The sequence below is a fragment of the Elgaria multicarinata genome, chromosome 7 (assembly GCF_023053635.1).
Source record: "Elgaria multicarinata webbii isolate HBS135686 ecotype San Diego chromosome 7, rElgMul1.1.pri, whole genome shotgun sequence".
Lineage (NCBI taxonomy): Eukaryota > Metazoa > Chordata > Lepidosauria > Squamata > Anguidae > Elgaria > Elgaria multicarinata.
In genome coordinates this window covers 116,863,455-116,884,528 of record NC_086177.1, presented here as the reverse complement: position 1 = coordinate 116,884,528, position 21,074 = coordinate 116,863,455, and the positions used below count along the sequence as shown (strand labels likewise).

At 52.7% G+C, this 21,074-nt stretch overlaps 1 protein-coding gene across 2 annotated transcripts; it reads left to right on the top strand.

Annotated features, from left to right (window-relative positions):
* Positions 1-3,942: 3,942 nt before the first annotated feature.
* On the top strand, positions 3,943-19,080 carry LOC134401925 (transmembrane ascorbate-dependent reductase CYB561). 2 transcript variants are annotated; one of them, XM_063131285.1, is made up of 6 exons: positions 3,943-3,991; positions 11,797-12,031; positions 13,575-13,673; positions 14,541-14,644; positions 16,586-16,743; positions 17,426-19,080. In XM_063131285.1, exons 2-6 carry the CDS (start codon positions 11,821-11,823, stop codon positions 17,619-17,621), a joined length of 768 nt encoding a protein of 255 aa, XP_062987355.1. In that variant the 5' UTR covers positions 3,943-3,991; positions 11,797-11,820; the 3' UTR covers positions 17,622-19,080. The 2 variants fall into 2 exon arrangements, with proteins under 2 accessions (XP_062987355.1, XP_062987354.1); XM_063131284.1 differs by lacking the exon at positions 3,943-3,991 and adding an exon at positions 4,286-4,365.
* The last annotated feature ends 1,994 nt before the right edge of the window (positions 19,081-21,074 follow it).

Here is a 21,074-nt window from a genome sequence, read left to right as displayed (position 1 = left end):
TGGACTACAGCACAATGTACGTTTCAAACACCCTTGAGCAGCTGTAGAAAGCGTGGATTTATTCAATTGGGCTAAAAGCGCAGCGAAAGCAGGAGGGGCCGGAGGGCCACATCCATGTTAGTGTCTGAGGGCTCCTTGATCCTCAGAAGAGTCCGAGCTCCCCAGGGCATTCTGGCCACCTGCAATGACTGGAGGGACGTTGGAAATGTGGCCTCTGCAGTCTTGCCTTTCCATACCAAACAACCTGTCACGGGGGCCACGTCCAGTGGGAGCCCCGTCAAGACCAGCCGTTGCTCCTGAGCTGGGGGTTCGAAGGGTTCAGGGCTCAAGTTCTGGGAAACCGTGGCCTGCTCTTCCACATACTCTGTAGTGGGGGAGGGCAACCCCCAGGCTGTGGGGTTGCCCAGTCTGCTGGGCCCTGCCCTGGGGAGAGGAATCCCCACATTCTCAGAGATCCAAGGTCCCGTGGGGACCTGGCTTTCCTGGGCTGGGGCTACAGGGCCCTGAGGATGTCAGTCCCACGACAGAGCCACATCTCCAGGGTGATGTGGGTGGTTGGAAGGCCAGGGTGCTGGGGCCCCACTCAGAATCAGACCAGGGCATCGTGAGATCTGGCAAGAGACCAGGAAGCCCTCGCACAGAGTCTTCAGCCCCTGCCCACTGTGCCAGAATGCTCCAGAGCTCTTCCCCAGAACTGAAAGACTGAGATCTTCTCTCGGTCCTGATACCATCACAGGCAGCCCTGTTGGGAATGCGGGTGAAGGCCTTCTCGGTGGCTGCTCCAGGGCTCTGGAACTCCCTTCCCAAGGATGTTAGACTGGCTCCTTCCTGGCTGTGCTTCCAGAGGCAGGCAAAAAGGTTGTGTTCCTCAGGCCTTTGAGGAATAGTCTGGACTGTGTTTTTTTATTTGACATTTGCCCTTTAATCTTTTAAATGTTTTAGTACTATAGATAGGTTAGTGTTACCCTATTTTAACTTTTGTGTAGTTCTATTTATGTTTTAATTGCATATGTTTTAATTTTGTAAAGCCGCCTTGATTCCCAATATTGGGAGAAGGTGGGATACAGATAAGTGTAGTAGTAGTAGCAACAACAACAGGAACTTGAGGCGCCTGGCCCCTTCATGACGCTCCTTTCAGGCAAGGTGTCCTGGGGGCAGAGCCTGAGGTGTCTTGCGTGCTCACCTGGCATGGCTCCCTCCCCCCTCCCTGAGGTGTGTGCAAACTCACGGCCACAGATGTCGCAGGGCACGGGGAGGCGCCGCTTCTTCGGCTTCCGGCGGCCGGCAGTGGTGGAGGCTGGCTGGTGGCGGGCCTCCCACTGGTGCCTCTCCAGCGCCGCCTTGGAGCTCCGCGTCTCGCCACACTCCGCGCACTGCGCCAGCGTCCGATTGGCCACGTGGCAGCGCTTCTCGTGCACCTTCAGGCGGCAGGAGTAGCGGAAGCTCTTCCGGCAGGCCTGGCAGGCCAAAGCTCCTCCTGGGAGCAGCCCCCACGGGGGCCTCCCGGCTGCGGCCTGCCTTCCGTTTGCTCTGGAGGACCCCCCCAAACCTCGAGCAGATTTCCCAAACCTCGAGCAGATTTTGGGGGTGCAGCCAAGGAAGGGAGAATCGCCCCCCTCCCTGTTACACCCTCATCTGCCAGAGGAGTAACGTGGGTTTGGGGCCTGTTTTGTGTGGCTGCCTGGGGCTGTGCGGTTTGGCCTAAGGGGTGGGTGTGTTGTTGTTGGGCTTGGCAGCCCTTGGGGCAGAGCCGCCTGGGAGCGGGCTTTGTCGGCTTGCGCTGATCCGCTGTTGGGCTTCCGGGCTGGAAGGCAGCGCAGAAAGAAACAGCCGAATTGCCCCGTAAAGGTGACCAAAGGCCAGGCAGGAAGCCCTACATCAGAAGTGCCTTGAGGCTGGATCAGACCAAGGGTCCATCTAGCCCAGCACTCTGTTCACACAGTGACCATCAGCCAGGGCTGAACAAGCAGGACGAGTGCAACAGCACCCTCCCACCCATGTTCCCCAGCAATGGGTGCACATAGGCTTACTGCCTCGGATACTGGAGGTAGCACACAACCACCAGGGCTAGTAGCCATGGATAGCCTTTGCCTCCAGGAATTTATCCAACTCCCTTTTAAAGCCATCCAAATGGGTGGCCATCACTACATCTTGTGGTAGTGAGTTGCATAATTTAACTATGTGCTGTGTGAAGAAGTCCTTCCTTTTATTTTTCCTGAACCTCCCACCAATCATCTTCATCGGATGACCCCACTGGGTTCTAGTCTTTTGAGAGGGAGAAAAATGTCTCCCTGTCCACATTCTCCATACCTTGCATAATTTTGTACACCTTTGTCATGTCTCCCCTCGGCCTCCTTTTTTCCAAGCTAAACAATCCCAGTTGATGTAACCTTCCCTCATAGGGGAGATGCTCCAGCCCCTTAATCATTTTAGTTGCTGTTTTCTGCACTTTTTCCAGCTCTATAATATGACTAGAACTGTACACAGTATTCTAAGTGTGGTCACACCATAGTTTTGTATAAGGGCAGTACGATACTGGCTGTTTTATTCTCAATTCCTTTTCTTATAATCCCTAACATGGAGTTTGCCTTCTTTACAGTGGCCACACACTGGGTGGACATTTTCATCGAGCTGTCCACCACAATCCCAAGATCTCTTTCTTGTTCGGTCACCCCCAACTCAGATCCCATTAGGTTATACTTAAAAGTTGGTTTTTTTCCTCTCCAAGGTGCATCACCTTACACTTGCTTGCATTGAACCACATCAGCCATTTGGACGCCCACTCTCCCAAGTTGGAGAGATCCCTTTGGAGCTCTTCACAAACCCTTTGTGTTTTAACAACCTTAAATAATTTGGTGTGTTTGGCAAACTTGGCCACTTCACTGCTCACTCCCAATTCCAGATAATTTATGAGCAAGTTGAAAAGAACTGGTCCCAATACCTGAGCGACCCCATTATTTACTTCCTTCCCTCTGGAGAACTGACCATTCATTCCTACCCTGGTCCATAAGAGGACCTCCCCTCTTATTCCATGTCTACTAAGTTTATTCAGGAGTCTTTGGTGAGGAACTTTATCAAAAGCCTTTTGTAAGTCCACATAAACAATGTCCACTGGATCACCCCTGTCTACATGTTTGTTGACACTCCCAAAGAATTCTAGGAGATTACTGAGACAGGACTTGCCTTTGCGGAAGCCATGCTGATTCTTCTTCAGCAGGACCTGCCCTTCTGTATGCTTACTAATTTTGTCTTTAATAATGCTTTCAACCTGTATTCCCCCCCCCCCCGTCCCTTTTTGAAAATTGGTGTTACATTGGCCATCTTCCAGTCCTCTGGTACAGAGGCTGAGCTTAGGGACTTGTTGCATATACGCCAGCTGCGCCCCTTCCTAGAGTCGGAAGACCTAAAGGTGGTCGTGCACGCGCTGGTAACTTTGAGGCTCGACTTCTGCAATACGCTCTACATAGAGCTACCTTTGTGCCTAGTCCAGAAACTTCAACCAGTTCAAAATATGGCAGCCGGGTTGGTCACCGGTACACCTAGGGGGGACCACATTACACCAGTTTTAAAATCTCTTCACTAGCTGCCAATTAGTTTCCGGGCAAAGTATAAAGTGCTGGTTATCACCTTTACAGCCCTCCATGGTTTGGGTCCGGGCTACCTGCGGGATCGCCTTCTCCCGTACAATCCGCCCCGCACACTCCGGTCCTCTGGGAATGATCTACTTCAGTGGGTCTGCTCCAGCAGGTGCACCCGCCGGGGGCGGAGGGTGGGGGGCGCGCAAGGCCGCGGCGGCCTTCACTGCTCCCGGTTGCGCGATTGCGCCCAGCCACAGTTTCCGCTGGGGGGGGGAGGGGAGGGGAGGGGGCCGTCGTCGCCGGAGCCCCTCCGCCCCTGCCACTCCCGCTGGCGGAGGCGGGCCAGAGGCGGGCGACAGCCGGCGAGGAGCCCGGACGCTTCGCCTCCGCCTTCCTCCTCTCCCAGCTGCCAGGTGAGTCTCGACCCAGAGGGGCGGCACAGCAGCCCCCCCGCCGCCGCCGCCCAGCCCGGCCTCCTCCGCAGGGTGGTCGTGAGGGTGAAACGGGGCGGGGGCTGTTCCTCTGCGCCCCCGCCTCGCCTTTTGACTTGGGGATGAACCCCCCCCCCGGTGCCCCGCCCTTCCGAAGGCCGACCGCGAGGGCGGCGGCAGGCGAAGCCCAGCCCCGGGCGCCGCTCCGCCGCCCGGCAGGAGGCTGGGCCCGCGCGTTCCTGCTCCGCCACCTGCCTGCAGCCGCCGCCCTCCAACTCCTCCTCCTCCTCCTCCCCGCACGGCTTCTGCCTGTCCGTCCGTCCATTCCTGTCGCCGCCTCGGAGAGGCCAGGAAAGGTGAGTCATGGCAGAGAGCCGCCGGGCGGAGCCGCCCGGGCTGTCCCACGCCTTCCCTCCCCGGCGCGGTGCCCGGCAGGCAGCTTTCGCGGCCGGTTTCCTCCGCGCAGCTGCTGCTGCTGCTGCTGCTCTTGCTCCGAGCGCCCGCGGAAGGAGGCTGCCACTGCGCGCACTCGGGCCGGAGCAGGGGCGCGCCTGGCGGGGAGAGCCCGGGGGCTGCGCCGGGGCAGACTGGCCGGGGAAGAGCGCCGCGGCAAAGGCAAAAAAGGCGAAGCCCACGGGAGGCCGAATTGGGAAAGGCGCCGCGAAGGCAGCCGCCCAGAGCCCTGCTGAGGCATTGGGAGGCCGCGCTTGGGAGGCCCTGGGCGGTCCTGGCCACCTAAAAAGGCGCCTTGGGGAGCTGCAAGAAGCGCAAAAAAGAGCAGCCGCGATGGCCCAGGGGCGGGAGCATCTCCCCTGCCAGGGATGGCTGCAGCAGCTGGGATATCTCAGCCTGGAAAAAAGGAGGCCGACATGACATATGAGAGAGATGTACAAAACCATGCCTGGTGCGGAGAAAGTGGAGAGGGAGACAGCTTTCTCCCTCTCCCTTAATATTAGAACCCAATGAAGCTGTTGGGTGGGAGATCCAGGACAAATAAAAGGAAGGACTTCTTCTATGGTTCAACTATGGAACTCACTACCACAAGATGTAATGATGGCCACCCATTTGGATGGCTTTAAAAGGGGGCTGGACAAATTTATGGAGAGGCAGTAAGCCTATGTGCACCCATTGCTGGGGAACATGGGTGGGAGGGTGCTGTTGCACTCATGTCTTGCTTGTGGGTCTCTTGCTTGTGAGTGCTGGACTGGAGTGCCTGATCCATCAGGGCTCTTCTTACTTCTTTAACTCTTTCTTGAAATCAGTGGGAGGATGGAGGGGTAGCAGACGCCTAGTTTTAGGTGCAGAGCAGACCCCCCCCCTTTCATAGGGCGTGTGGCACAAAAGCAGAGGTGGAGGCACACCTCCACCCCCATTCTTTTGAAGAAGAAGTCTCAGTTTTGCCTCAGGGCTTGTTAGTCTCAGCTAAAGTGGAGGAGGGGGATGACCCTGGCCCAGTCTTCGGCCACGGAGGAGGGGGGGTCTCTCCAGAGGCCTGATCCCACGCTCTCTGGGCCCAGGGGCTCTCATGCTGGATACAGAGAGGGCAGCCCTTGCCAGCTCCAGAGGCGGCACAGAGGTTTCGCAGGCAGGTCAGTCTTGGCTAGGTGGGGGCCCACCTGTTGCACACCATCGTGAAGCACAGCAGACATTGGCAAAGGGTTAATTCATGCAGGCAATTCACCTCGGTACAAAACGAAGAAAGTTTGCAGTGGAGAGGGGGACCAGATGAGACATTACGGGAAGTCATTCAAGCTGTGAAGCATTTGGTTTTGACGGGGGCACTTAAAGCTGTCCAATATCCCTGTCCTGCCCTCAGGATCTGGGGACAAGGGAGGATCAGGGAATCAGTGAGGAAGCTTTTATCCAGCAATTGCAATCCTCCTTCACGGAATTTTATGGGGGAGGAGGAGCGTGTGTTCCAGATGTCATCGAGCTCCTCCTTCACGGAATTTTATGGGGGAGGGGGAGCGTGTGTTCCAGATGTCATCGAGCTCCATCACACCAGCGATTCATCGCACACTCACCATGCCTGGCGTGCGGTTTTGTAGCCCAGTACCCACATGACGTCGACCCTGTCTTGTGTGCATCTCACCTCTTCCCCTCCATGTTTCATTTCTATTTGGAGCAGTGAAAGTCTGGTGTTTCCCCCCCCAAGCAACTTTAATGCGCTCTAAAGCCTCTGTGTAGTGCTGTCCCCTCGCTTTTTTTTTGTTGAGGGCGTGTGCTTTGAATGGCATCTTGCAGATGAAAGGGGAGGGCGGGGCGGTTCTCCTCCTCCTCCTCCAGCACGACATGTGGCATGTTGGAATGAATGGGCTTTTTATTGCTCCCTCCCCACTCTCCTTGCCTGCAGCTCCCTCATTTTTGAAGATAAAGAGATGAAACTTGGGACCTTGAGATCTCTTAAGTAGAGCTTTCAGCATGCTAAGTTTGAATCAGATCAGTTCATCCCTTGATTTATTAGGAATTTTTTAAATTCCCCCCTCCTTAAACCCTTTTCCTGATAGTCCACCAGTGTGAAAGTCCACCTGTTTGCATTTGTGATCTATTTTCCTTTACTTTGATCATGTGAAGCTGTGCATCTCCAGTTCTGCTGGTTCCCTTACTCAAGAGTAAATCCCATTGATTTCAACTGTATTTACATCCAAGTCATACTAAAATCCCATCCCTTTGAGTAAACTCCATTGAACAGAGAGAGACTTACTTCTGAGTAAACACATATAGAACTGACTTTTAATAGTGTGGACACTCAGAAACTGTTTTTTAAAGTCTAAAACAGCAAACTGGAAAGAAGTGCTCTGCAACCCTGTGCTTACTTCTGAACTCTTACTTCTGTTTACTCAGAAGTAAGTCTCTCTCTGTTCAGTGGGTAAGCAAAGGCTGGAAGAGACCAAAGGCAGCTTTCGCCCAGCATCCTGTCCCCGCAGTGGCCAACCACGTGCCTCTAGGAAACCTGCAGGCAGGACATGATCCCTTCTTTAAAAATGGGTGTTACGCTCACCACTCGTCCAGGACAAAGGCTTATCTTAGCGACATAGAATCATAGAATAGTAGAGTTGGAAGGGGCCTACAAGGCCATCGAGTCCAACCCCCTGCTCAGTGCAGGAATCCACGCTAAAGCATACCTGACAGACGGTTGTCCACCTGCCTCTTGAAGGCCTCTAGTGTGTAGAATTTCACATATGGATTCCTTAAGAACTCTTAGAGTTATACCATTTGGGCCCAGTGATTTGCTTGTTTTCAGTTTATCAGTAAGTTCCAGAATTTAATCTCTTGTAGCCACTCTTTGGTTCGGTTCTACAAGCTCCCTTCCTGAAAAGATCACTGTGGCCCGAGATAGCAGCCCTACATCTTCGGCAGTGAAGACAGACACAAGCAGTTCATCTCTTTAACCTCCTTTAGGGCACGCTCCGACACACGTTTAGACAGAAATGAGTCGCTGGCTGGAGAATGCTGGCAGTCGCAGGGCTCATTCCTGTCTACACATGTGTCGGATTGCGCTTTCAGTCCTCCCTTAACTCCTTTGTCATCCAGCGGTCCAACCACCTCCTCCTCCGTAGCTGGTTTCCTGCTTCTGTTGTATAAAGCTCTGTTGATACGTGCTCCTGCAAGCCCTCCTTTTCCCCCACCCATTACTGTCGGCTTGTGTTTCTTTGGTCCTAGTTTGTGTTCTCTGCCGTCTTCCTCCCTCAATAGGAGCAGGCTCCTGTTTCCTGAAGGAAACCTTCTTTTCTGCCGGAGCTGCTTCAGCGCTGCTCCTTGGCCTATGGTTCTAGAGATGTGAAGGCCCAGAAAAAAACTGGGGGAAATTGGGGGGGGGGATGGTTTTTCCCCAAAGCCTGTTTTGGGTTTTTTTTTCTGAAAAATTGGAAAATTGGGGGGGGGGAAACAAAAAACAAAATGTGGGATGCTTTAGTGTAGCATGATGAATAAAATGTTTAAGACAAGATGTTCAGATATTTACTTCTCCAAATGATTTCTAAAAACTGTACAGTATCAGATTATTACAATGTCTGTGCACCAAGGACAAGCAAGTCCTAGTTTGCAAACTGAGACTACAACTCCCAAATGCAAGAGCAAGATGCATTTCTGCCTCTAGGGGGCAGCACTGCCACTGAAGCAGAGACTGAAACTGATAGTGATAGCTATAGGTCAGAAAATGAGCCTGATTAAATTTCATGCATATTCATTGAATCTTGGTTCCCCCTTTTTTCTCATTTCTTTTTATGGGAATGGGGGCTTTATGTCTTGACACTGGAGGACTAGCGGAGACATAAATACTTTTCTTTGTTATTAATGTTGGTGATTTCTTCTGTTTTTGTTTTTTTTAATTTATTTTTTTTGCCTGCTTCTCATAAACTGGCAGAACCAAAGAGGTTCCTTACAGTTCAGGTGTTCCTAACAGTTCAGGGTTGTAGCTCCAGTTGTTACCAAAAAAATGTAAAATAGTAAATTAAATTTGTAATAATTGTTTGAATGCACTATACTTCTAATATATCAAATGTAATAATTTTATGCCAAACCAACTTGGACATAATTACATTTTATGTTACTAAAGTAACAAAGTGACTTTCAATCTGTAAAAAGTGCTAATATTGCATTATTTCAATTTTTCCAAAAATTTCTGGGTTTTTTCCCCCAAAAAAACGGGGAAGCCCCAGTTTTTTTCCATGGCTTCAAAATTTCCGGAAATTTTATATCTCTGTTTGGTTCACACCCTGTGAGGCTGAGACATTCTAAACTTTTTTTAAGGCTAGAAGTAAGATCTGTGACGGCGGAGCCTCCTGGGCGGTGTGCTGCTCCCAGACCCACAAGCTCACCCCACCCCACCCCACCCCGGAAGTGGTGACTGGCGACTTGTTGAATTTCCACCGAGGAGCCGGGATCCTTGTAGCCGCTGTCTGACTTGCCTTTTCTATTTTGTTTCACCCCAGAGGCCACAAGTCTGGCAAATGGGACACCTTTAAAAAGCAGGGCAGGAGATACTTAGGCAGCACAGGGGTTGGATGTGGTTGTCTGCCCCACGTTTATTGATGTAGGGGGCTGCTGGAGGAGGGCAGCAGTGATGCCTGAGAGGTGGTCTCCTAGCAACCTCACCCTTTTTCCAGACACTGAGTCTTTGTGTCCCTTGGCTGGGGACACGTCTGCCCTGGAGGTTGTTTTACACAGCCTAGAGCTGGCATTTGCAGGGAAACAGAAGCGAATAAACCAATTGTCTTAATCCAGTTTGCTCTCATGATCTAATGAAGTCTGCATCTCCGGCTAGGAATTGGTGTGTCTGTGGTTCACTGATAAAAAGCACATCCACCCATAGACCCACCTGCAAGATGCTCCCTTCTGGCACCGTCTGCTCCCCAATGATACTGTTTTCAAGCAGTCTTTAATACTGATCTCCCCACATTCAGCCAACCTTTCTTTAATTTCCTGATCACGCAAAACAAAAGGTTGCGTGGGGGAAGGGGATTTGAACCACGTGGGTTGCCAGGGGGAGGGAAATTGCCAAGCATGAGGAAGGCCAATGAAATGTAGTTCAGATCACGAACTTCTTATTGCACAATTTAGAATCAAACTAAAGAGAATAAGGAAGACCCACAGATCAGTTAGATATGAGCTCACTAATATTCCTAATGAATATGCAGTGGAAGTGAAGAACAGATTGCAGTTGAAGAACGGGTTGCAGTTAAACCTCAAAAAAACCAAGATTATGGCAACGAGCTTGATTGATAACTGGCAAATAGAGGGAGAAAACGCGGAGGCAGTGACAGACTTTGTATTTCTGGGCGCAAAGATTACTGCAGACGCTGACTGTAGCCAGGAAATCAGAAGACGTTTACTTCTTGGGAGGAGAGCAATGACAAATCTTGGTAAAATAGTTAAGAGCAGAGACACCCCACTGACAACAAAGGTCCGCATAGTTAAAGCAATGGTATTCCCCGTAGTAACCTATGGCTGCGAGAGCTGGAGCATAAGGAAAGATGAGCGAAGATAGATGCTTTTGAACTGGGGTGTTGGAGGAAAATTCTGAGAGTGCCTTGGACTGCAAGAAGATCAAACCAGTCCAGACTCCAGGAAATAAAGCCAGACTGCTCACTGGAGGGAATGGTATTAAAGGCAAAACTTTGGCCACATAATGAGAAGCCAGGATACCCTGGAGAAGAGGCTGATGCTAGGGAAAGTGGAAGGCAAAAGGAAGAGGGGCCGACCAAGGGCAAGATGGAGGGATGATATTCTGGAGGTGACAGACCTGACCTTGGGGGAGCTGGGGGTGGCGACAGCCGACAGAAAGCTCTGGCGTGGGCTGGTCCATGAAGTCACGACGAGTCGGAAGCGACTGAACGAATAAACAACAACAACAACAACAACAACAGAGTTGGAAGGGGTCTACAAGGCCATTGTGGGCTCTCCCACCCTCGAGGCCGTCAAGAGGCAGCTGGACAACCACCTGTCAGAGATGCTTTAAGGTGGATTCCTGCATGGAGCAGGGGGGGAGGTTGGACTCGATGGCCTTAGACGCTCCTCCCAGCTCTTCTGTTCTATGATTCTAAACCAACTCTGGGGAGAGAAGGAAGGGAGGCCGTTCATAGGGAGCACCTGGGCCGAGACTGTGGCTGCTGCTTGGCTGGCTTGGGAAAGGTTTACAGGGGAGAAGGAGCGAACGTGCGCTGCAGCTCGAGTACCGGGAGCACCGGTGCCTCGCTCCATTTCTAAAAAAAACACCCAAGTCTTTAACTGCAAAGCTTTGCAGTTCTAGGGAGGCACGGGGGTGAACCACCACCCCAGTCCTGGTGCATTTTTTACATTTCTTTTTAAGGGGAAAATGTACCCCTAGTCATGCCTACTCAGGAGTAAGAATACAGCACCATGTACATTGATGGTGCTATATAAATAAATAATAATAATAATAATAGAGTTAAATGGGACCTCTCCCTACCCCTTCACGGTTGAGCAGAGAACCGTTCCGTCCTCCTCTTGTGTTAGTGAGACCGCCCTTAGACACACACGCCCCCCCAAAAGAACAGGATGGTCTGATAGAATGCAAGGCCAGCAATACACGGGAGGGAGAAGCGCATTCATTTCGCAGGGAGGGAAAATAATCCAGACTTTCCCCGCTCCAAAAAGAAACGAAACATGGAGGGGAAGAGGCAAAATGAGTGCAGGACGTCATGTGAGTACCGGGCTGCAAAACCGCATACTAGGCATGGTGAGTGTGTGATAAATCGCTAGTGTGATGGAGCTCTAGTCACGAAGCTCCTGCTAGTCATGGACTCTTCCCTTGACACCACCGGCACCCTCCTCCATAGGCCGCAAAGAAGACATGGTTGGAGGTAATCTTTCCAAAAAAACTTGCAAGATCTCATATGGCAGCTGAGCTCCGGCAAAGTGTATTTTAATTAGTATTCAAGGATGCAGAGATGTGGTATTTCCTCTTGGCAAAGACTATTGTAGCTGCTAATAGTCAGCATTCAAGGCAGAAATAAAAATTGGTAGCACACTTTAAATAACACCTATTTATTATATTTTCAAGCTTCCCCAGTAATGAGTGTTCTATGACCTATTATTCTTTAGCGACTACAATTGTGGGAGCTCGGTGCTGCTTGACGTGAGTTACAGCCCTCATGAGCGCTAGCGTGTTGTGTGAATCCCTCGTAAGAGATGCAGCTATGAGAGGGACCTTTTGGGCGATGGCTTCCCCTTCCCCTCAGCTACAGCCCAAGTCCTCTCCCTATTTCTGCAAACCCAGCGCACACACACATCCTGCTGACAGCATCTCTCCTCTTCTGTGGCAGCCCAGGACCTCTGCTGAGCACAGGATGGAGGACTCACCTGCCAGGGCCCCGAGCGGCGCCGTGGGACTCACCTATCTGGTGGCAGCTTCCCAGATCCTGGGCCTGGCAGTGGTCACCATGACGGGGGCCTGGATGGGCCAGTATCGGGGCGGCATTGCCTGGGACAGCTCAAAGCTGCAGCTCAACGTCCACCCCCTGTGCATGGTCATTGGGATGGTCTTTCTGCAAGGAGACGGTAAGAACCTCAGAGGGCCCCAGGGGAGAGGAGGGCACAATCAGGCATGCATCTTCTCATGGCTCCATTGCCAACTTCAGTGGGTAGGATGAAATCTCTGTGCCCTGCCTCTTCCCCCACCCCCTGCCTAAAAGAGAGGGGATGGAGGAGGAGGAGGAGGGACGGAATGCCTCGCCCGGCCCAGCCAGGGATCCGTGCTGGCCCATATCAACACTGACATTACATACGGTGACACTGCGCATGGTCAGGCTTTTCTGGAAACCATTTTCTGACTCGGGTGACTCATTCCAGGGCTTTTGGTGTGCGCTTTCCCAGGTTAAACTTTTAAGATCCATGTAGCTCTCTGTGCGGGAGATTTCCAGAGGGCGCAACACAGCCCTCCGGCCACAAGGGTTCAGAACCGCCTCGGCCTGCTTAGGACAAAGGGCAGGGACTGAGGGAAGACGGGGATCCAGCTGCTCCATCGGTTCCCCTCACCTTCTTCCAAGACTGCCGTCCTCTGCGCTCTTACCTGGAAGTAAGCTGCAGCGCACTCGAGTGGTGCTTCCCCTGAGTAAATGTGCATCGAGTCCGCCTGCGCAGCACATTGAGCCTTTGCCAGCTGTCCTGCAGCTTTCGCCATTCCGACTGAGCGCTGCTGCCGTGCTTTGGAAAGGAAGGCTTTGCCCTTTCAAAACGATCATTTCAGAACTTTTCTTGTAAGGGTTTAAACTGCAAATCTGGCTAAGAGCCCTGTCAAAGGAAGGGAGAGAAGCCCCCGGCCCCACAGTGTTCTCTCCCTTATGCCCGCTTATTTTTTCTTGGGTTTTGTTTATAGTATTCGTTTTAATATTTCATCCCTCACTGTTCAGGCTGCGTGAAATGCTAGAACTGAAGGTGTTTGCTCAGTCCGAGCAGTCCAGGCAAACCTGAGAGAGAGAGAGAGAGAGAGAGAGAGAAGTCCTGCCGGACCCTGCTCTACCCCCCAGCCCAGCCCCAGCCTTTGTAGCCAGGAATCCCTGCTTGCTGTCAAAAGTGGGGGTTGGGGTTGGAAAGGGACCAGACGAGCTTCTTCCTCCAGGCCGAGGTGCTCAGCACCTCCACGCCTTTGGCAGGCCTTTAGCCAATGACCATCATCAGTGTAAAACATTTCACGCTGCCGGAACCTAGTCATCGCGGGGCCTGGCTCATGTCCATTGGAGGGCAGGCGCGGTGTCCTTTTGGGGAGCTCTGCTGGAGCTGGCGTGCAGAGACTCTTCCGCGAGGACCCCTAGAGTGACCCCCTCTTTCTCAGCAGTCCCTCTCTCCTGCTCTGGGCAGCTGTCACTCCCCAGTCATGGAGCTGCTCTGCCCGCCCCCACACCCCCGCTTTTGACAGCAATAGATGCCAGGAGAACCGGCGTGGCCGCCTGCCTCCCCGCCCCCGAGTGCCAGCTGCCTCTGCCCAGCTCTGCCCTGGCAGGGGGGGTGCGGAAGCGGAGCCTTGCTGCCACCCGGCTGGCTGGCCACCCTCTCCCCTCTGACTGACTGCCTGCCTGCCTGCCTGTGTGTCTCCCCCATCCAGCCCTTCTGGTCTACCGCGTCTTCAGGAACGAGAGCAAACGCTCCACCAAGATCCTCCACGGGCTGCTTCATGCTCTTGCACTGGTCATCGCGCTGGTTGGTGAGTCCCATGGAGGGGGGTCGGGCATCTGTTCCCCCTTTTGAGCCTCGGCTCTGCACCCTCGAAGTGGGGAGCCCTTGAGGTCCCCATCAGGAGCACCCGGCTCAGGCGGAGGGCCGGGCGACTCTTCCCTGCTCCCTCGAGAGCGCCCTGTCCTGTGCCAAGACGCAGCTCAGCAGAGGGGCCCCAGCCCACCCTGCCCTGCGTACAGGAGGCCAGGCCAGTTCTGGGGCCACGCAGGCCCATGCCAGTCGCCAACACACCCTGTTCTTTTCTTTTCTAAAAGAAGAGTTTACTTGGCTGGTGGGTGAGCTGCAGAGCAAAGAGCTGGGCTGGGTTGGGCTACCAGGGGCCTCCTGGGCGGAAGAAAGGGAAGATGCTTTAGGGTGGATTCCTGCGTTGAGCAGGGGGTTGGTCTTGATGGCCTTGTAGGTCCCTTCCAACTCTGCTATTCTATGCTTCTGTGATTCTAAGAGAGGCCGGGTGGCTTCCCCCTCGCAGCACATCCACCACCCCGGAGTGGAGGAAGGAGTCCACCCACCCACCCCCGCCTGCTGCCGCCACCAGGTCATTGTAGGCCATCCGTGAGCACAGCGCAGGGAGAGACGGGAAGTCTGACCCATGGGCTTGCACGCACGGCTGGAGAAGGGGGGCTGCTAGCAGGGCCTCCCCCTGTCCAGAACAGCCTGCCGGGTGTGTGCGTGTGCTGCTTCCCCAGAGTGGTGCCAGGCGGGCTCTCCTCACCCGTTGCCCTCATCACGGGGCTCCCCCTGGACAAGGCTGCTCTTGGCCCTGCTCACCAGGGGGGTGGGGGGGGGAGGAGAGCAGCCCCATCCAGAGGCATCTCCCGGTCTCTTCTGCCCTCAGGTTTGATTGCCATCTTCCAGTACCACAAGAAGCAGGGCTTTCCGGATATGTACAGCCTGCACAGCTGGTGCGGCTTCCTTGCGTTTGGCTTCTATTTCATACAGGTGAGGAGGAGGAGGAGGTGGAGGAGGAGTCATGGGGACGTGTGCTTGGCTTTGCCCGCCTCCTCTCCAAGCATATCTGTGAGAGCAATTGCGTAAGAACACTAGGGTGGGGGTGGGGGGACGGGCATCTTGACAAGCAAGAGAAATCCTGAGGGCTCCCTTGTGAATGGCTCACTTTGGACTGCAAGTCCCCAGCCTGCTCCAGGGGCCCGGTGATGGCTTCCAGGCTCAGGGCTCCATGGGCCTCCCTTGCCACGGGCTGGAGCCGGGAGGGCATGGCGCTTCCAGCAGCCATTTGCACCACCAGTGGACTCTTCTCCACCTTCATTCACGCGACTGACTGGCTTCCTGGCGTAACCGGCAGGGCTCCGTTCTCACTGCAGTGATGATGCTGACCATGCTCCCGTTTGCTGCATGTCCCAGAAATTGGACGGCATGTCCCATGATCCGCAGCTTCAGCACAGGCTTATTGAGGGTGCTCTCTCGGCTGCCCCCTGCCCTCAAAAGTGCCACGGCAGCCAGGCGTGTAGGAACGTTCAGTTCTCTCCAGGATGGTCTCCTCTGCTCGGGGTCTGGGCTCCCGGACCTTGAGCAGAGGAAGGGTGGGCTCAGGCCGGCTTCGCCCGCCGTGCCGTCCGCTTAGGTAAACATGGACCTTTGATATTGACTGTTAGATTTGAGAGGACCCGAGGTTTTGCTATGAGACCAATACGCTTGCTGCTGTCTTCGTTGCACTTCTAGCAATTGTGACTTGTGTGCATTTCGAAATGTTTGTGATCTGCCACATCTTAGCTGAAGCTTGTTATTCTCTTAGACTGTTTGAGCAATAAATATATATTCTTCGATGCCGTATTTGTGTGGTCTGGCTGGAGAGAGGTTTCAGGGGCCGCTACCCATAGACATTCATTCTTGAAGCCCAAAACATTTGGTAAAGATTTATATCGCTATCTCTGAGTGGAGTCTGTCCTTACAGCTGTTTATTTTCTCTTGATCTGGTGAATCTCAGAGACACCCGTTCAAGTTTGGGCAACAGGCTAGTCGGACTGCCTCTATGCTCCCCCTAAAGGGTCAGGTTCAGAGTTTGGGAGCAACTCTTTGATCCAGCATTGTCACTCAAGGCACAGGCAGACTCAGTGGCATGGAGGCACTTTTCATCAGCTTAGGCTAATTATACCAACTACGCCCTTATCTGGACAGAGGTCGCCTCGCTTCAGTTATCCATGGTCTGGTGACCTCTCGTCTGGATTACTGCAAGGCGTTATGCATGGGGCAACCATGAAAGCGGTCCAGAAACTCCAGCTGGTCTGAAGTAGGGCCATGAGACGGTTGACAGCAACTGGCCAATGTGATCATATCATGACGGCACTTTTCTCCATGCCCTGGCTGTCCGGACATTCCTGGGTGTGATTCAAGAGCCCTAAATGGCTTGGGGGGACAGGTTACCTGAAGGGTCATCTCCTCCCATATACACCTAAGACCCTAAGACCATCTTCAGCAGCCTTCTCTGGGAGTCTCCACAAAAGGAAGTTAGGTAGGTGGCTATTAAGAAAAGGGCCTTTTCTGCTGTGGCATCCAGGTTGCGGGATGAACTTCGCAGAGAGGCTCACCTGGTGCCCATCTTGTGTGCTTTTTGACTCCAGGCGAAGAACTTTTTATCTTCCCAGGCATTTTAGTTTTTCAGTTTCTGTTTTAAATCTGGTTTTATGTTTTAAATCTTTGCACTGCAGCTAGGTTCAATTTCATTATTATTTTTATACTGTCATTTAAAACCTTTAAATTGTACTTTATGATTTTAATTGCTGTGAATCAGCCAGAGAGCTTCAGCTGTCGGGAGCTATAGGAAGGTAACACATGAATAAATAGTGCCAATGTTGGAGGGGAGGCTATGCGTGGTTTTTGAGGGCTGCCTCCTCTTTCTCTCCCCCTCCCGCCCCCCACCAGTGGCTGCTGGGCTTGTGCTTCTTCCTCTTCCCTGGGGCCTCCTTCTCGCTCCGCAGCAGATACAAACCTCAGCATGTCTTTTTCGGAGCCTGCCTCTTCCTCGTGTCTGTTGCCACGGCACTGCTGGGTATCTTGGAGATGCTGCTCTTCAAAATAAGGCAAGTGATGGCATTGGCTTCGCTGGGTGTGCGTGTGCGTGTACATGGTTTGTGTTTGCATCCGTTCCGTTGCTGGAGGGCCCCCTTTGGAAGACCCAGAATTCTGGGCTAAGAGGAGAAGTGAGCGATGGGGTGGAAAGACTTCCCAGCACAAGCCGTTAAGCAAGGGAAAGTGTGCTCAGCAGACCTTCTGAGAGTTTCACCGGTTGTGGGGCCCTCCACAAGACCCCGGACCCTTCTTCCATCAGGGCACAAGCCCTGCCCCCCACCCCGGCCTCTATTCATGGGCCCAAAAACACCCGCTCACCCGGGAGGGGGAGGGTTCAGCACTGTCCTGTACCCCCCACTTCTACAAACCGCCTGATCATTGCCAGGTGCCTTCCAGTGTTTCCCATTCTGTGCCTGCTCCCTTGCAAGCTTGTTGAATTACAACTTCCATCATCCCTGACCCTTTGGCCATGCTGCCTGGTGCTGATTCCAGGAACATCTGGGGAGTCTTGGATCCCCCCTGATTCAGGGCCTTGCCTTCTGCTGCTCCTAAAAGGCACTTGCGTCGCGGAGTGCTCCGAACGGTGTTGCCCGCCCCCTTTGCAAACCAGTGGATGAGCGTGGGGCTGGTGGAGAGAGAGAGAGAGAGAGAGAGAGCGCCGAGGCCAACCTTGCCCCCTTTCTGCTCTTTCAGAGATACCTACAGTGCTTTTGCCCCAGAAGGCATCCTTGCCAACCTCTTGGGCCTGCTGCTGGTGATGTTCGGGGCAGTCGTGGGCTACGTCTTGACCCGGGATGAGTGGCGCCAGCCCCCCTTGGCTGAGGAGCTGGCCCTGTCCACGGATTTCAAGACCCTCACAGAAGAAGGGAGCCCCACGAGCTCTCGCTGATGCCTCGCCCCACCCCTCATTCACCCCTCGGTCGCGCCTGGAGGATCGGTACCCTGCGTGGCCTCCGGGTCGCCCTGCTGTGCGTCTGAACTGCCACCCCGCTTCTGCCTTGCTCAGCCTCCCCACTGCCCCGCCCCGGGGTTCCTGCTAGGTCCTTCCGCTGCCGGTCCACGTGCAGCAGCATTATGAGCAGGCACAAGCTCCGGTGCCTTTGTGCGAGGAGGGCAGAGGGATCCGGTCCTGGGGTCCCGGTAGGGTATAAGGGTGGCGGTCCCACTTGCCTCTTCTCCTGCTCAGCCTTTAGCTCAGGCCTGGGCTGCGGGTGGCTCCCCAGACATTTGGCCTCCAGCACCCACAATCCCTCCTCATTGGCTGTGCCGGGGCTGAGACTGATGGGCGTCGCAGGTCCAGACCGCTGGAGGGAGGCAGGTGGCCCAGCGTGGCTTCAGCGGCTCCTTCACCATCGGCAGGTTGGCCAGAGTTTCCCAGGGTTGCTGCCTAAGGAAGAATCCCCAAATGGTTTGGGTGTTCCGAGGGCAGCAACCTCGACGGCTCGAGGACACAGGCAATCCTGTATGGCCGCCTCCCTGCCCAGTCTGCCGTCCGATGGCTTTCTGTAATGCTGGAGCCGTGTAGGGTGCCGCCCTCGAGTTCCACGGCGCTGCTCGGACTCTGCATTTGGGCTGGCTGAGGTAGCGGTGCTGCCTTTGCAGTGAAATGCCTCCTCCTCCTCCTCCTCCTCGCCCAGACAGACCTCTCTGCTACCACACCTTGGGTTTTCATAAAGCCCAGCCGTCCTGGAGCCCCTCTGTCCTGTCCTCTGGGGCTGGGCTGAAGGCCTTCCCTTTTTTGTGCTGCTTTAGGGCTCGTGGGTGCGCTCACTCTGTCTGTGGCTCAACTGTGTAAGAGCTGGTGGTTCTGTATTCGTTCCGTGTGGCTGTTCCTCTCCTGCTCCCATCCCCAGAACAGACCACACAAGGGTTTTAAAAAACACTGTCTGAGAATGGATGTTGAGGGGCAGGAAACTTTCCCGCTGGGCCCTTGAGCTACGGAGGTTTCTGGACTGACTCAATGCATCCAGCATCAATGGGGGATAGGACTCGCCTCCTTTTATTGGGTTGCTATTATAAGATTTCTTAGCCAAGGGGTGAGAAGCGCTTTGAACACAAATGTTTTTTTACGTGAAATTGTTATTTTCCTGGGGACTCCTTGAGTTTAGTTCAGGCTCTATTCCACTCTGCACATGCACCATGGAAACAGTGCACCAAAACCCCCAGCAAAGTCAGAGAAGGAATAGTCCGTACAATAAAAACATCAGCCTAAATGTTGCCTTAATACATGGAAGTCCGTCCTGTCCTGGCCAGTATATATTGTGTTTGATGGGTGAGTTGGATTCCAATAAATATTTGCAGCGAAAAAGCTGGTTCTTGACTTGTTTGCAGCTAAAAGCATATTAGTGATGTACAATTAACAGAAGTTTTGTGGCCATAGAGAAAAAAATGGAGGGGAGGGAGTTGGGGAAAATTAGACATTGGGGGTGGGAAAATGGAAAAATAAAGCAATACTGACTTTTTAAGGCACTTTACAGATGTAAAACCATGTTGTTGCTTTAAGACAGCCTTCCCCACCCTGATGTCTTCCAGATCTTTCGGATTTTAGCTCCCATCAGTCTGAGGCAATGTGACCAATGGTTGGGAATGCTGGGCACTGGAGTACAAAACATCTGGGGGGCACCAGGTTAGGGAAGGCTGCTTTGAGAACATAAAGCAGCTTTTCTGTTCCTAAAGCTATTTTATGTAAAACTTAGTTTGATCTTAAAGTTATAATTATATTTTCAAACTTTTAAAAGTAAATTCAGTAAATTTGTAATTGTTGTCCGAATAGGTTAGAAATAAATTAGATGACTGCTGCAGCAGGACTCTATAGAACAAAACCCAAACGGTTAAGAACACGCATTTACTGTCAGGAATGTCCAGTGGTGACTCTACTCACATGCTGGGAAACGGAACATATATGTCTATCAGTAAAATACACTTTAGGCCAATAATTTTAATTAGGAATGAAAAAACTAGGCTAGGAATCTTACAGAGAGAATTAAAATTAAAAACCCCATAGCTTCGTTATTTCCAGACATTCTGCATCTCTAGTCTTCCTACAAACGTGTTCTTAGTACATAGCTTTAAGAAATCATTTTGTGGGGAGTAAAGGCTGAGTAACGATATATAAATACTTTGTCTTAAGTTCTAAAAGAAAATATTTCATCATCCAAAACTGTTCAATTTTTCGGAAAAAACAACAACGTTCCTTGTAAAAAAAAAATGGAGGGTTACAGGGAGTCTTCGCTCTCAAATATCCAGGATCCTGTAAAAAGGCTCTGCTTGTAGAAATCACAAGTTACCATGAACCTGAAAATCTCTTGTTTTCTACTGTTTCCAAATTGTAAATCTCCCTCCCTTTACACGGCAAAACATTACATTAAGGTTACAATCCTATGTCCACCCACTTGGGAGCAAACCTCATTTAACTCAGTGGGACTTACTTCTGAGTAGATGAGTATCTGCTTCTCTCTCCATCCAACTAGCTTTCCCCTCAAACTTGAATGGGGTGTCCCTGAGATTCACCAGATCAAGAGAGAACACAACAGGTTTAAGGACAGACCCCACTCAGGGACAAATTTGCAAATCATGTTTTGGGCTTCAAGAATGAATGTATAGGGGTAGCGGGCCCTGAACCTTTTCTCAAGACAGACAACACAAATATGGTATTAAATAATATATATTTATTGCTCAAAGAGTATCAGAATAGCAAGAGTTGGAAGGGGCCTACAAGGCCATCGAGTCCAACCCCCTGCTCAATGCAGGAATCCCTCTCAAAGCATCCCTGGCAGATGGCTGTCAGGCTGCCTCTTGAAGGCCTCTAGTGTGGGAGAGCCCACGGCCTCCTTAGGCCATGGGTTCCATTGCTGTTCACAAAGTCCTGTCTTCTTCATGAATGACGCTTGCTCAGTGAAGGGGAGAGACTTGTTCCATGGGAGGCCTGCCACGGTCACGCTCCTGGCTGGCCCCTCTCCTGCCCCTCTGGGCTACACATAAGCTTCTCCGCAGTCGTGAATGAAACAGCGCTATTATGAACGGGGAAAGGACAGAATAAGGGGTGGGGTGGGGGCACTCGCCGACCCAGGTCACTGGCAAGACACAGGCCGGCTCTACGCCAAGCAGGATAAACGCTTTGAAAACGGGTTGAAAACTCTCTATGGCGTGTGTCTTGAGCCCCAACAGTTGTCAATACCGCGAAAAAACGTTTCCAAGCAGTAGCGTAGGTCCTGCCACAAACCTAGGCCGCCCGGGATTTAATGTGGCAGGGATGGGGGCACGCTGCAGCGGAACCGCTCGGGAGATGCGTTAAAGGGGAAACGGCGCACTGAACGGACTTCCCCCAAACACGCCTTTGCCA

Excerpts from the sequence above, each read along its gene's own strand:
- LOC134401925 (XM_063131285.1), top strand. The coding sequence starts at position 11,821 with ATGGAGGACTCACCTGCCAGGGCCCCGAGCGGCGCCGTGGGACTCACC. Across the intron at positions 12,032-13,574 it reads GGTCTTTCTGCAAGGAGACG|CCCTTCTGGTCTACCGCGTC; the intron begins GTAAGAACCTCA and ends TCCCCCATCCAG. Across the intron at positions 13,674-14,540 it reads ACTGGTCATCGCGCTGGTTG|GTTTGATTGCCATCTTCCAG; the intron begins GTGAGTCCCATG and ends TTCTGCCCTCAG.